Source organism: Anarrhichthys ocellatus, unplaced genomic scaffold (genome assembly GCF_004355925.1).
Source record: "Anarrhichthys ocellatus isolate YVR2014 unplaced genomic scaffold, GSC_Weel_1.0 scaffold22, whole genome shotgun sequence".
NCBI classification, from domain to species: domain Eukaryota; kingdom Metazoa; phylum Chordata; class Actinopteri; order Perciformes; family Anarhichadidae; genus Anarrhichthys; species Anarrhichthys ocellatus.
The window spans coordinates 6,117,252-6,131,952 of NW_022280052.1; the positions used below are offsets into that span (position 1 = coordinate 6,117,252).

Here is a 14,701-nt window from a genome sequence, read left to right on the forward strand (position 1 = left end):
CATACAGTGAAGACATGGAAGCGTTTCACCAGCAGGTGGCAGTGTTGCATGAATACAGTAAGAAAACATTTCAGTTTCATTTCTCTTGCATTCCTTCCTTAGCGAGTGCTCTGAAGACTATGAAACACAGAGGCAGCGATCGTATTTCAGTTAATCTACACTAATCACAATTATTTTGTGTGTGATACATTAGTGAATCAAAAGTTAACTCTCAGTGATAATCATAAGACATAACTACACAAATATGTTACTTTTTCTTGACATGGGGTACCCTTCTCTTCATTTCAGTGTATAAGTCTACCCAGAAATTCGACCGTCTACCAATACAGTATACCAGCACATGCTTAACATCTGACTCATCGGAACAAACTTTCAATTCCCAGTACAAACCTAGACCTGCAACTTAAAGAACCCAGGTGTACACTTTTAAGTTCCATTGTCCCTTAATATGTTTGACAAGCTCCATCTATTTGCATAGAAATATGGTAAATATTAGCATATTTTCTCATCTTCTGCAAGACAGAAGACATAGAACACCCGAGCCTAACAAACTGTGGTTCCCCACTCCAGTATTATTTACAAAACTAGACCCGAAACTCAAGGAAACAAGGTTGCTACTTTTAAGTTTCATTTTCCTCAAACTCTCTATTGGTAGAGTCACAGTATCTTTCATTTTCATTTCCTTTAAACTCTCTATTGGCAGAGTCACAGTACTTTTAAGTTTACTTTTCCTTGAATTCTCTATTTGTCGAGTCATAGTCTCTCAACCAAGGCATGATACGTCATTCTCACAAGTTGCTTGTATACTGTGCAGATCAGCTGTCAGTGTTTAGTCTCTTCGTCTTCAGCCACCAGCACTACTGGCACCGAAAGGATGGCACTGTCAGAGTGGACACCTGTCTTCCAGATTAAAGCAAATATTCTTAAACAAGGAGACTCCTGGTGTCTGCAGTTTGATGACAGTCTTGTGCCTGACAGCCCGAACTCTGGCTGGGAGCAGTACATTCGGAACACATGTGCCAGGTCAGTGTGTTGGACTACTTTTAATTAGTGTAGTGTTGTCATGTGTATATACAGTATGGTGTATCTTAAGTTAAAATAAATGGTAGTTTAGGGGGCATATTTGGTTTATTAAGTTTTGTTCACATATGTACTTGTAATACTGAAGTAATGTCAACAAAAATATGTCTGATTTGGGGACCAAAACTGGTGCGCAATGTATACGTCTAAATTTTAGGGTAAGAATAAGGATCAAGTTAGGGTAATGGAAATGAATGTTGTTAATACTCTATGACGTTATGTCCAGTGTTATATTGAGGGAAGAAATGATCTGGTAACACTTGAACGGCAGAGAAAGAGTATCATTTTGCTAAAGGGCCAGTTTTAACTTGGGTCATCTGTCATTTTTAAGGTTTGAATGCTCTGACTGTGGAAGAAGCTGGCCTTCCAACCGGGTGATGGTGGTCTTCCACATGTGCCTGTCAAACGGGCAGGGCGTTGTCAAAGTGAGGCCCTTCCGTCAGAACTGCAAGACGTGCAGTGACGCCCCAATGGAAAGGCCCAGCATCACCCCAGAGAACATCGACATCCTCCTGGAGAAGCTGGTGGAGAAGATCAGAATAAAATGCTACCATGAAAACCTGGGCAAAGTAAACAGGCCTTTTGTAAGCGTGGATGTCAAAAGCCCCCATGAGCCTGATCATTGTGAGGCCTGTATGCAAGGCATCTGTACAAGGGACTGAGCTTGTGTTGCTATTAAGGTAGCCTTTTTGTTTATTTAAAAGAATAATAATTACTCTTATAAGCTAATCATAAATTATATAATACAATAATAATTGTATATATAATATTTCATTGGATTGTGCCCTCTATCATATTTATTAAGCATGTAAACTTTTAGATTTATTCTTGTTGGTAGACAGTGGTCTTTAAAATATTAATATATCTGCTACAAGGCATTAAACAAGCCTCATCATCTTATCAACAGAAATGTGATGGACAAATAAAGCATATACAAACAATAATCTAAATGTACTCGTGATTTGTACCGAGTGTATTTTTTATTTTTTTCAAAAAAGTCGTCGAGAGGAAGGAGGCCTGTCAATGAATTCTGACATTGAAAGTATGTATAAAGGAGTCAATGAGGTAAACTGATCTGTAAACAGTACAATACTTAAATATCAAATATTATATTTGGACATGAGCAGGTGGAATGTAGAAATGGGGATATTATGCATACAGTAGGTTTATTCTTTTTGTATGCATGCCGCTGCAACGTGTCTTTGGCACACAGGAATTGATGTCCTACATTTCCAACAGAAGAAATGAAGAGAGAGTGTCCCCCACACTTCATTAACAGGAGATGCACAGAGGTGGTGCGTGTACGTGACGGACAGGAAGCAGTGTCATTCATAACAGATCCAATTTCAATGCATGAGGCTTAAAATGACTATTTCTGCACATTTGTAATCAACACTAATTCCGTAAGAGTACCAAATTGTGACAAATTGTTGAACAGCAATTACACAATATAAAGAAAGGTTGGCTTGCACAAGCATTGCGTGTTGGGGCAAAGTTGTACAACCTGGTTCATTTTGACTGACAACTTTAATATAAAATGGAAAATAGTTGGTTGGCAGGAGGTTTAAGGGGACACCAGAGGACACATGTTTCTCACAGGCCACCCACTCTTTATTTGCATAGGACCAGCAGGTGTGACACTGATGCCACTGTGGTCAGTCTTCACCTTCTGCAAGTCACACATTCTGGTAGAATACATTAACTTTGTTTTGTATGAAACCACCGACAGGGAAAGTAGCTGCCGTGCAGCGTTTTCCATTTCCCACTTCATTTGCCAGGGGTTTGTCCACATCACGCTAGCTTTACCCTGGCACTATGTATATCTTGGCCACTGAGGCTGAATTTAGTCTTGCAAGAGTGAGATTGCCAGGTAAGTGGAGAGTATGCCTTTGCTGTCTGACAATGGTTATTTATGGACAGGCAACTCTCATGCAATGTTCATGCAATTTGCAACTAAAAGCACATTTTCCAATAAAGCAGTGCGATTACTAATCTGTGTGTTCTCCAGACGCGATACTGAAGAAACGGCTTTAATCAGACGACTGTAGGAAGATTGGACTCTTGCCATCATGACACCAAAGGTAAAGTATCTTCTCCTGGTGCATATTCTGTATGTTATGACGTGTTATTTCAGAGGCTAACTACAGCATCAGTTATAATGCATCTTTTCTGTAACTGATAACCTTTTCCTAAACAATCCATAATTAATAGTTTTAATGTTTGTTTAAATTAAAACGTTTTTTTGTAACTATGTTATTCTAGTGCCTCCCTCCATCAGTCTTGTCCACTGTGGTCATCATTCTCATTCTTATGCCAGGTAAGCTTTTTGGTCAGCACAATATCGAGTATTAGGCATTCTTATATCAAATGTTTTTTGCAATGAAGATAAGCAACAAGGTTATAAAAAATGAAATAGCTTAGGAGAATGTGCACTGCACCACCAATTATACAACGTAAAATGTAACCTATGTGCAATACTGTACAACAACTACTTGAAGACTTACATTTCTTTGTATTCTGCATTAAATTGGAAACAAGTTAATAGAAATCCCAATGATTACTGGTAACTAATGTTGAGACAACCTCCTTATTTTTCAATCCATTTTGTTAGTTGCAGGTCTGCAGTTTTGTTAAAAATAAGCCAAACATGTTTACGGCTTAACTTTCCAGTTTTTTAATCTTCCCTTCAGCTGTGTGCAGCGCCATCAAGGTGAACTGCTCTCAGCCGAACCAACCCGCCCTGCTGGAAGCTCTGCGTCCAGTCTTTAACCTGAGCTCCATACGACCCGTCATGAACATGACAACCAGCACCAACGTCACCACAATGTTCACCATGTATGGGATACTAGGAGTGGTATGTTTCAGCTCTCAGTAGATACAAATAAGTAGCATTATACTGTATACTGAGTAACCCACTCCATTATATTTCTGGGCTCCACTGAGACTTCCTTGAGGAAGTTGGTCCCCAAAACACACATTAGAAACACGGTCACTGTTTTTGTGTCTTAACGCAGGTTTTCTTGTCTTCCAGGATGAAAAGGCTCAACTCTTGCTCACTTACCTTTGGCTATATTATGTATGTACTGCAATCATCCATGTTCATATTTCTCAGTCAGTGATGTAGAAATAATTGTGGGATAATTTTTGGGTGACTGACGTGATTATTACTTATACGACCTGCTCTGTGCACTGACACCAGCTTTGTGGTTTTAGTGGTGGATGAACGAGTTTGTCAGCTGGGACCCAATCCAGTGCGGCACCGACAGGGTTTCTCTTCCCAGAACCCTGTTTTGGGGGCCAGATATTGTTATCAATGAATTGTGAGTATATATTATTTGTATATCATATGTAAAACTAAACCACATTAGAGATGCAAAGTTTTTTAAATTGTTGAATAATTTCCCAAACCAGCTGGGCACAGTAGTTTTTACCAAATGTTACTGGAGTAAATAGTGCATTTTTAATTTTGAACTATTTTTATCCGTGCATTAATACACATGTAGTGGTCTAGTCTAGAGAGTATTTCTGGAAGCAGCACAATGTATTTGGGATTAACTCAAAATACACTACAGTGCACTTGTTTGCTGTAATTAAGGAAAATGTCACACAACCGAGTGACTCATTTATGTGTTTTCATGTTGTGGCGAAACATGCAATATTTGTTAGATGGATGAATTCATTTTTTTTAATTTTGTAATTTTGTAAATTAAAATAATGAAAGGTGCCATGGTGTCATTTTGCCAATGTTTCACTTATAACTCCTCTGCTTGTTTCTGTCTTGCAGTATGGATGAAAACAGAGCCCCTTCTGTCCCATACGTGTACCTGCATAGCAATGGTAGGGTGCACGATTCTAAACCACTCAGAGTTGTCAGCTCCTGTAACCTCGATATCTACACCTTTCCCTTCGATATACAGAACTGCACTATGACTTTCAACTCCTACATCCACTTTGGTAAGCCACTTCCCCAAATGTCTTGTTTCCTGTCTTTATAGACTTTTGTATGCTGTCTTGGAAAAACATGAATATAAATGTAATGGTCAGCAAGTCATCTTTGTCCCTATTGTGAGCAGTAAAGCACGTTTAGCTGTAATGGTGTAAACTTCTATTTTGGGACACCAAAGTGTGCTTTTTTTCCTATTTAATGGCCACTTACAAAGGGGAGAAAAACTCGTAAATAATCATGTAATCAATAAAATGTGTTTGTTGTGAAGGAATTCAAAGTTAAACTGTAACAAGACTATTGTGTGATGTGTGCTGACTCATGTTTTATTGTTGATGCACCATGGCATCTGCTGTTTTAGAGTAATTGAAAATGGATTGATCTGATGATTATTGAAAATGTGGGAGGGAGGAATATCTAGAACACTTTTCATTCGAAGTTTACAGTGATAAGCTTGTGACAGACAACACATTTTAATAAGATATAAATAATATATATTCATTTAGTTAAACTATGAATTCCTATATTTATGTAATATGTAGTGGATATGTAATGTGACCTTGACTTTACGGGATATTATATTTCTCTATTCCTTCTATTCCCAGCGAGTGACATAAAGATTTCCCTGGGGAGGGATGCAGTTGACATAACAAAGATCTCCAGGAAGGTGATGACCACCATGGGGGAGTGGGAGCTGCTGGATATCACCTCCAATGATCACCGCAAAGAATTTAATGATGATTACATTGATGAGCTTATATTTCATGTAGGTTGGTTGTCTGTAAATTGCAAATATTGCACCTGAAATTACATTTCAGTCTCAGATTAAAAGAGTATTGGGTTTGAAACAAGCACATTTATGCTGTGAAATTTCTTAATTTTCTTCATCATTCTGTCCAAAACGTTTGACTTGCGTTCGTCCCATTATAAATATCAGTCCCATTCAAATCCTTAATTGTGCAGCTGAGGTAAATATACTGTATGTGGACATGGAGTTATGACGTTTAAAGTTGAAATGCTCAGTTTTCAAATGTGCACAGAATGGGTAGCTGACATTGTGTTTTGTAACTTACCTCTACAGGTCAGAGTGAGGCGCCGGGCCACGCTCTATGTGGTGAACCTGCTGATCCCCAGCTGCTTCCTCATCACAGTGGACCTCTTCAGCTTCCTGCTGCCTCCCCAGAATGTGGACCGTTCCTCCTTCAAGATGACACTGATCCTGGGCTACACCGTCTTCCTGCTCATCATGAACGACCTGCTGCCCATCACTGGAAACACCATACCTCTCATAAGTGAGTGTTATTCAGACTCTATTGACTGAAACCCGTTACATCTGTATCTTGCTTTTAGATGTATTTGTTGCATTCTGCTGTTGCTCTAGTTGTTACTGAGAAGCATCATTCATCTTTTGAATCAGTAGATGAGCTGCTGCATGTGGAGTGTAGACTGACAGCTATCTTATGGTCAAAAGTGTAAACTATGGACAATTGTTAAAATTGGCTGCAATTTTGATTTCCATGCCTTATTCCACAAACAGATACTGAGGGCAAACAATGTTCTGATTTACATATAATTTACATGTGCATTTCCAGAAGGGTTACAGAGAGGTTTTCATTTTTGACCAGCATAGGCAGCTGTCCTCTGTATGATTTACTGTAAATAATAAAAAACATTCTGAGCCCTCTCCCCTGTCTCTCTTTCTGGCAGATGTGTTCTTCTCTATCTGCCTGGCTCTGATGGTGGCCAGTCTACTGGAGACTATCCTCATCACCAACCTGCTGTGCGGCTCGGCTGACTTCTCACCCGTCCCTCGCTTGATCGAAGTGCTTGTTCTGCAAATTCTGGGCCGTCTTGTTTGCATGCCTCAGAAAACTAAAAAACCAGGAGATTCAGGTGATTAAATATACATTTGAAATTTAGAAATATATTAATACAGAATATGACTTGATATACAGTGCAAAGTAAATCCGATGGATCAGCATGATTGTTTATACGCATTCACCACATTGTAGGAGTCGATGTAATCATATTTGTTATTAATTTAAACTTTTTCCCCTTGAAAACTAGAGATGAAACCCAACGTTGTGGTGGCACAGCAAAAACCTGATGATAAGCTTTCTGAGGAGATGGGTCCAGTGGTGGAGGACAAGTCCCTTCAGGAGCTGAGGAGCTTGGGCAAGAACCTCCAGGCCATCCGCCTCCAGGTGGAGAAGCTGGGTGGAAGCCAGTGCTCGGAGGACTGGATCCAGGTGGGTTTCATCATAGACCGCCTGCTGTTCGGCCTCTACATCTTCTTCATATCAGTCAGCTTCATTACCATCATCATTATGTGGGTGAACTCATACAGTCAGTAGACAACTGCTGTCTGTTTTGAGCGGCTCCATTTATGTAGCAAGTAACTTAAACGTATGTTGAATTTGAACAAAACATAATCATTTTGTTGTTTAGTTTGGAGCCGAGACATATTTACATACTCTAAAGTTATTGTTTTATTAATAATAGCAAATGGTCCTATTATCCGTATTGGACATTCAATTAACTCTAATCAGATGTAGAAGCCTTCTGTGTTATATTGTGCCATTCTAAAATGGAGGAAAACATTGTATACAAAATAAAATTACTTGAAAAGATTCTTTCAGTTTTCGATTGATATTCATTTCAAATATAATAATCATGTTCGAATTGTTTTCCTATTTATTTATTCATTTTAATGCCAGTTTATTATTCTATATTCTATTGTAGAATCATATTACACAAAGCAAATCTTTAAAATTATGAAATAACTAACGAAAGACCGTTTTTAAAAATCAAGGTGACAATCATTCCTCTAGTCACACAGAGTGAACAAATCCTTCAGTACACTAAAAAGGGTAAACTACATGGCCAAAAGTATGTGGACTAGGGATGCACCGAGCTTTGGGTATTGGCCAATACCAAGTACCGACCCGATATCCGATACCAGTGTTAAATTAATTAATAAGCTCTCTGCCTTACTGTGTGGAAGTGACTGGGATCATTCTTTTGTGTGTCAGGCAACATCAGGCTTGACTTAAAAAGTGCTTTGCTAACTTCGTCAAAAAGAAAATAGAACAACTAAATACATAGACATAAATGTACTGAATTGTTATTTATTCAAATAATGACGTCAGATAACGAATCAAGCTTTTGGAATCAGTATCGGTTCATCTTTAATGTGGGCATTCAATCACAAGATTTTGAAACATTGCTGTGTTACTGAGGTCAGGCTGATATTGCGCAATAAGGCTCGACTCAGTCATCCTAAAGGTTTGGGAAGGTTGAGGTTAGTGTTAGGGTACTGTTGTCTAAATTATCATTGAATGTTGTTCCATCAGCATGTCCCTTAAAACCAAGAAGCCCTAACCCAACATACGTCTCCAAACTTTTGGCAATTTAGTGTATCCTGTGTCCAAACTACATGTAGTTAGTTTTAAAGTAGCCTGAATATCTTGCATGTAACTTTATATGCAGAACTCCCCAAGATGTAAGCAGGAGGGTTAAACATTTATGTAAGCAGCATTAATGTTGGCAACCTTTAAAAAAGTCACACTTTCCCTTTTGGATCTTAAAAAAAATAACTCTTTTATTTCTGGATATTTTCTGATGGTTTCCTACTTTTGTGACTTTGTGCGATTCAGGGCTTTTCTGACATGCCACATTTGGAATCAACTAACCTTTAGATTTAGGTCTTTAAATGCACTTACTGTACATTAACAAGGACAATTATAGTTTTGCCATATATTGTGTCTGTATTTGCCACCTAAAATGTATGTAGACAACTTTACAGGACAGCCCTAAACACCAGCACACCACTCAGACTAACAATCCCTTTTGGCCCAATGTTAATGTCTTTAGTGCTGCCCGCGGAAAGTCAAGCCTGCTAAGGTTCTATTCATCTTCATCATCTCTGTGCTCATGCATGGTAAGTACAGCTCCTACTGTATGCAATGATCTATATCGTAGAGGAAGTCAAAAGTTTTATATTCATTGAGTTGTTGTGATGGTTTAGCGAGGCCACTGTGTACAATCAAGTAAAGAAAAAATATATTTGTTCATATTTGTTGAACATTATCTCATTTTATCAGTAGATGATTTAATGTCCTTCCAATTAAAGGCTAGATATTTCTGTTAAAAAGGCACTTGTTTTATCAACAAAGTGAAGTTGCTGTTACAAACTAATTTGTGAGCATTCATTTATTAATTAAAAAAGAAAGAACATCTGTTATGTTCTTTAAGGACACGTACTTTGACCAGGTTACTTATGTTATGATACAATTTTTGTTTTTTTTTAATTCATGCAGTTGGGAAGTACCATTACTTGCTGCTAGTTGGTGCAGCTAATCTGCTCAACAATCGTAACTGTGATTAATGTATTCCTCCGTAGCTCCTTGCAGTTCTGTCATGCTGAACTGCTCTCAACCAAACCCGCCTTCCCTGCTGGAAGCTCTCCAACCTGTCTTCAAACTCAGCTCCATTCGACCTGTCATGAATGCATCAACCCCCACCATCGTCAGCATTGACTTCATCCTTTTTAGCATTTTGGGGGTGGTAAGAGACCATACATTACCCTAAAACCAACTCACTCCTAGGCCATGTTCCATAGCTTCTCAGTCTAAAAGCCTTCTTAAATTAAACTATGAATCATTTTTTTTAAACTGATTTTGTTTCTAAGTTCAACAACTTTACTGTGGTTGTGCCAGCCAACAGGACAGTTTCATGTAATCTTTGTCAGTATCTATAATGTCTTTCAATGAAAGAAAATGTCTGTAGGAAGAAGGAATGCATATGACTGAATGTTGTTGTTGTTTTTTTTCAGGATGAAAAGGCCCAAGTCCTGAAAACATATATATGGCAAAAGTTAGTAAGTACTTTCTTTAAAATCACCTTCTCAGTTACCAGCAACAATACAATTGTTCACCTCTTTCCACGCTTGAGAATCGGAAAAACGTGGAAGTTGTCAGTTTGGATCTTAGATCAAGTTTTTGGGCAGATCCTACTGTATACCAGCAACAAAACACTAGATACTACATGATGTTATCTACCGAAAACAACTTGGAAGAATATAGTAACTTATCATTGGCAAACCGAAATGTTTACAGTCAAAAAGAATAAAGACAATACTGTTGTTCACCTGATAGCTGTAGTTTTATACTCAGTAGTTTGTGTTGCATCTGTCTGATTCATGCTGCAGAGATGGCGGAACGAGTTTGTCAGATGGGACCCAGAACAGTGCGGTACTTCACGGATTACAATTCCAAGGAAACTGCTCTGGGGTCCCGATATCGTCATAAATGAATTGTAAGTACCATCACAGTGCAGCCGTATTTGTGGGTTGACTTTATACACATCTGTATGTACTATGTACGCCTGACCTTGATTGACCGCCACACATCAGAGCTGTACTTATAAATACTTCTTTCTGTCAGAAAAGCATTGTTTAAATTTAAATTCAGTGTTTTAGCGCAGAGCCAAAACCTATTGGGTCTTCTTTTAAGACAAAACACATACGTCATGAACTTATGTTTAACTTAAAACCTGCTGTACATATGTTTGTGTATGTTACTGAGAAGGCCTTTAATGTGCAAAGTGTATTTTACAAACATAGCTATTCGTATTTTTACACAGAAAGTAGATATTACCAATCATATTTACCGGCTTCTGTTTGTTTTCGTCCTGTAGTATGGAGAAGAACTCAGCTCCATTTGTCCCATACAGCTATCTGTATTCTGACGGCTTGGTGATGGATCATCAGCCTGTCAGAGTGGTCAGCTCCTGCAGCCTCGACATCTACACGTTTCCATTTGACATCCAGAACTGCAGTTTAAGCTTCAACTCCTACATACACAGTCGTAAGTAGAAACAGATCTACACAATACTTGAGATATACAGATTGATATGTTTTTTTTTAATCGTTTTAATGCACTTCTGTCAATTGAATGATGCAGATAGACATTTTTGTTACTAATGGCATTATAAGGATGAAATCTCACCAAAGCATTGACGATATTATATTTTGATTTCAGTATCTTCTCTGCAGCTAGACCGATCATCAAATGCATCAGATATATTAAAATACTCTAAAAAAGTGATGACAACTATGGGCGAGTGGGAACTAGTTGGACTCACAGTGAAGACATACCTACTACCAGCTGGGAGTGAAGGAATGTACCAAGAGATGCGCTTCTTTGTAAGGAAATATTGTAGACTGTAACCTTATTGTATGCTACACAACACAAAAGATTAGATGAAGAGAAGGAGGTGCCGGATTGAAGTATTTTGGGAGGTCTTTTAGTCTACGTCACCAAATATTTTACTACAGGAAGTGTATAATGTTAAATATAACAATGAAAATATGAATCCATCACAGGGAATATTAACAGTTACCCTACTGAGGATACATGACCATCATCATACAAAGTCATATTAACATATTAACAAAACCATAATACTGGAGGTATTAAACTCTCCAAACTATACGTTTTTTTCACCTCAGAAATTGACAGTAAAGTCTTGTATGCTGTGTTCAAATGTAAAGTCTGTGTTCTGGGATGCATTGTTTTAACTTTCACTTGCTAGATGCTCTTAATTGTGATGATTTTGTATCCGCATTTTGAACTTTTTGTAATAATTTAATCAAAACTTGACTCAAATAATATTTTTCCGAGCATTTCAAATATAACAAAACTTCTTAGAGACATCTTTTCAGGCAGTGTAAAATTGAGTAAAACAGTTAAACATGTAATTAGTTCTGTTCTGTACAAATCTAAATTAAGAAGTGTGGTTTACCAGCTGCTGTATATTTTTCGGCACCGCTACAGGTGTCAGTAAGGCGCCGGGCCACGCTCTATGTGGTGAACCTGCTGATCCCCAGCTGCTTCCTCATCACAGTGGACCTCTTCAGCTTCCTGCTGCCTCCCCAGAATGTGGACCGTTCCTCCTTCAAGATGACACTGATCCTGGGCTACACCGTCTTCCTGCTCATCATGAACGACCTGCTGCCCATCACTGGAAACACCATACCTCTCATAAGTCAGTTGACAATACCCTCCACTACTGCAAAAGTCACTTGAAGCCAAAAATTCAATGATGCAGCTGTTTTCAGTAAACTTTCTGTGAACTACCTGGCTAGCATCAAACACCAGTCAGACAAAGTTAGCCACTAGCTAGTGATAACAGTGAAGCATTTAACAGCTAAAGATAATATATATATATAACAGAATATAAAGTAATTAATATCTCACTGGAAACAAATATAAAATGAATTTCTGAATACAGACTCTCTGCCCTCCGTCTTCTGTCAACCAAGTTGCTTTGTCTCAGCCAGCAGATGCAGTTTTTCTTTAAAAAGCTTCTGGCCGATGGTGCGTGCTGTGCTTGTGTAAACATAGCAGCGGTGGATGAGACTGCAAAAAGAGCAGATTGAATTAGGTTTCACTGTTGTTTACGTTTATGTCCTTGGTTGTATCCCAGATGTGTTCCTGTGTCTGTGCCTGGCTCTTATGGCGGCTAGTCTACTGGAGACTATCCTCATCACAAACCTGCTGTGCGGCTCCGTTCACTACTCTCCAGTCCCTCGTTGGATTAGAGTGTTCGTTCTTCACATCCTGGGCCGCCTGGTACGGCTTCCTCCCAAGCCCAGAGATCGAGAGGACACAGTCATCCGAAATCCTGCTGCACAAGGTAGTATGTAAGATTTGGGATGTGAAACTATGCAAGAAAGACTTGCGCAAAAAACTTTTGCGCAAGTCAATATAAACAGGCCCAGTTGCCATCACCTATCTCTTCATATCCTCTACAACAGAAATGAAAGTCTCTTCTCTGGTGGCAGAGGACAGCGAGGTTTCACAACAGAAAGGACCGCTGGATAAGGAAATGGTCTGGCAGGAGCTGAGGAGCCTCGGCAGCGACCTCCAAGCCATCTGCCTTCAGGTGAAGCAACGGCTCGGTGAACGCCAGGGCTCGGAAGAGTGGATCCAGGTGGGCTTCATCATAGACCGCCTGCTGTTCTGCTTCTACATCCTCTTCATATCAGTCAGCTTCATTACCATCATCATCATCTGGATGCAGTCAAACAACACATCCTGATTTTGCTTTCAAGTTTGTTTCTTTTTTCGTATTTGAGGGGGGAATTTCTGAATTAATATTTGTTAACATGCTTTCTCATATTCATCGTCAATTACTACTACTACTACTACAAGAATTGTGAAGGTTGGTCAAGTTGTTGCATTTGAAAGTTATAATGCTACGGTACATCTCTCCACTGAACTGTCCCTCTTTCACAATTCAATTTGATGTTTTGTGTTATTTAACTGTTTAACAGTTAAGTTTTAGGGCACTGAGGCTCTAAAATAAACATCTAGAGAGATTTCGTAACTCCTGTTGACTTTTCTCCAGCATTGTCAGTCACGCGACACATAATTGCATACTTGTACAAACAATCCGAACTACAGTCATCACTCTACCCTGGAGGATTCTTGTAAAGAGGACAAAACATACGTGTCTTACAAGTTCTTCTATTTGCCATTTTTCCTGAGGTGATGTACAGGGCCTCGTTTCCCAGAAGCATATAAAGGCTAGGGTGATTGTGAGATCCTTTTTTTATCTTTTAAGCCTGGTGTTTCCAAAAAGCATCTTAATTGAAAACACCCTTGATGACAAAGATGATCGTAGTTTAGCAAATGTCTCGTACCTAGAGTGGAAAACACTCTCTTAACTTGTTGGGAAACGGGACCCAGGACAATACGTCTCTGTAATGTGAAGCATTAAAAGACAAGATATTCCAAACATAAACTGTTCCAGTTCCTTCTTTGCATTTCATTTTCATATTAACATGTAATGTTACACCTCAATTGTACCTGCCATTGTAAAAAAAACGTTAATTTTGAGAGTAATCTTTGTATTTGATTACCATTAGGGATGTCACAATATGGAATTTTGATATCACGATTATTATCAGAGGAAATATCCACTTCCACTTCTTATATACAGTCAATGATCAGGACGCCATCTATGTCGTAGCTTCTTCAATTCCTACGGTTATGAAAAAGTGACTTATATAAAGGTGGTTACAATAAAAAACAGGTTATCGTCATTTAAACAATATCATGAAGTGACTCAATTAGTTAGTTACTTAAATTTATCAACACAGTTGCTTGGACAAACAAGACATGCATGCAAATAATTCAGACGGGAAAGACGAGTTATGCTGACTGAGACCCTTTGTTTGTTATGTAGGTTGAGCTGACACAAACAAGATGACAGTGGTAAAGGCAGCCGGGCTCATCTTTATCGTTTTTTCACTGCTGTCTATCTACTAAATTAGTAAAATAAAGAATATTGATGGAAGATGATCTGTTAAAAGCTGGAAGACACATTTTCCCACAGTAATGTTTTAAGAGACTTAAAGTTTCAAGATGATTTGTAAAAAAAATATTATAAATACATAATAAAACAAGCGAGAAATGTATTTTCTCACTTTGTATTCATACATCAATGAGCAAGAGAAAAGCTACTGTATAACATATTTAAAAAATACACAGTAGAGTTTTATATAGTATGATGATTGCCGCCTTGAATTTTAAACCTGTTGTACGTGTGACTGGATATGAGTTGTATAACAGTTTTATGGCACATTCATAAATACATTATGAACTTGTGCCG

At 38.4% G+C, this 14,701-nt stretch overlaps 3 protein-coding genes across 3 annotated transcripts; all 3 read left to right on the forward strand.

Moving 5' to 3' along the window:
- The first annotated feature begins 679 nt into the window (after positions 1 to 679).
- On the forward strand, positions 680 to 1,767 carry LOC116390154 (receptor-transporting protein 3-like). Its single transcript, XM_031859519.1, has 2 exons — positions 680 to 1,023; positions 1,412 to 1,767. The coding sequence occupies exons 1-2, from the start codon at positions 875 to 877 to the stop codon at positions 1,740 to 1,742; spliced, it is 480 nt and encodes a 159-aa protein (XP_031715379.1). The 5' UTR covers positions 680 to 874; the 3' UTR covers positions 1,743 to 1,767.
- Positions 1,768 to 3,149: 1,382 nt separating this feature from the next.
- On the forward strand, positions 3,150 to 7,377 carry LOC116390079 (5-hydroxytryptamine receptor 3C-like). Its single transcript, XM_031859329.1, has 10 exons — positions 3,150 to 3,161; positions 3,343 to 3,397; positions 3,771 to 3,934; positions 4,112 to 4,156; positions 4,294 to 4,400; positions 4,865 to 5,034; positions 5,629 to 5,789; positions 6,105 to 6,315; positions 6,731 to 6,916; positions 7,091 to 7,377. Exons 1-10 carry the CDS (start codon positions 3,150 to 3,152, stop codon positions 7,375 to 7,377), a joined length of 1,398 nt encoding a protein of 465 aa, XP_031715189.1.
- Positions 7,378 to 7,927: 550 nt separating this feature from the next.
- Positions 7,928 to 13,126, forward strand: LOC116390080 (5-hydroxytryptamine receptor 3A-like). The gene is made up of 10 exons (XM_031859331.1): positions 7,928 to 7,960; positions 8,897 to 8,963; positions 9,426 to 9,589; positions 9,858 to 9,902; positions 10,233 to 10,339; positions 10,721 to 10,890; positions 11,065 to 11,228; positions 11,860 to 12,070; positions 12,512 to 12,721; positions 12,843 to 13,126. The coding sequence occupies exons 1-10, from the start codon at positions 7,928 to 7,930 to the stop codon at positions 13,124 to 13,126; spliced, it is 1,455 nt and encodes a 484-aa protein (XP_031715191.1).
- Positions 13,127 to 14,701: the final 1,575 nt, after the last annotated feature.

What these genes read in the sequence shown, in the direction of transcription:
- LOC116390154 (XM_031859519.1), top strand. Translation starts at nt 875, where the DNA reads ATGGCACTGTCAGAGTGGACACCTGTCTTCCAGATTAAAGCAAATATT. An exon ending in ATTCGGAACACATGTGCCAG is followed by an intron (nt 1,024 to 1,411) that starts GTCAGTGTGTTG and finishes GTCATTTTTAAG; the next exon opens with GTTTGAATGCTCTGACTGTG.
- LOC116390079 (XM_031859329.1), top strand. An exon ending in TGTATGGGATACTAGGAGTG is followed by an intron (nt 3,935 to 4,111) that starts GTATGTTTCAGC and finishes CTTGTCTTCCAG; the next exon opens with GATGAAAAGGCTCAACTCTT. An exon ending in TAAAAAACCAGGAGATTCAG is followed by an intron (nt 6,917 to 7,090) that starts GTGATTAAATAT and finishes CTTGAAAACTAG; the next exon opens with AGATGAAACCCAACGTTGTG.
- LOC116390080 (XM_031859331.1), top strand. Translation starts at nt 7,928, where the DNA reads ATGCACCGAGCTTTGGGTATTGGCCAATACCAA. An exon ending in CATCTCTGTGCTCATGCATG is followed by an intron (nt 8,964 to 9,425) that starts GTAAGTACAGCT and finishes ATTCCTCCGTAG; the next exon opens with CTCCTTGCAGTTCTGTCATG. An exon ending in GATATCGTCATAAATGAATT is followed by an intron (nt 10,340 to 10,720) that starts GTAAGTACCATC and finishes TTCGTCCTGTAG; the next exon opens with TATGGAGAAGAACTCAGCTC.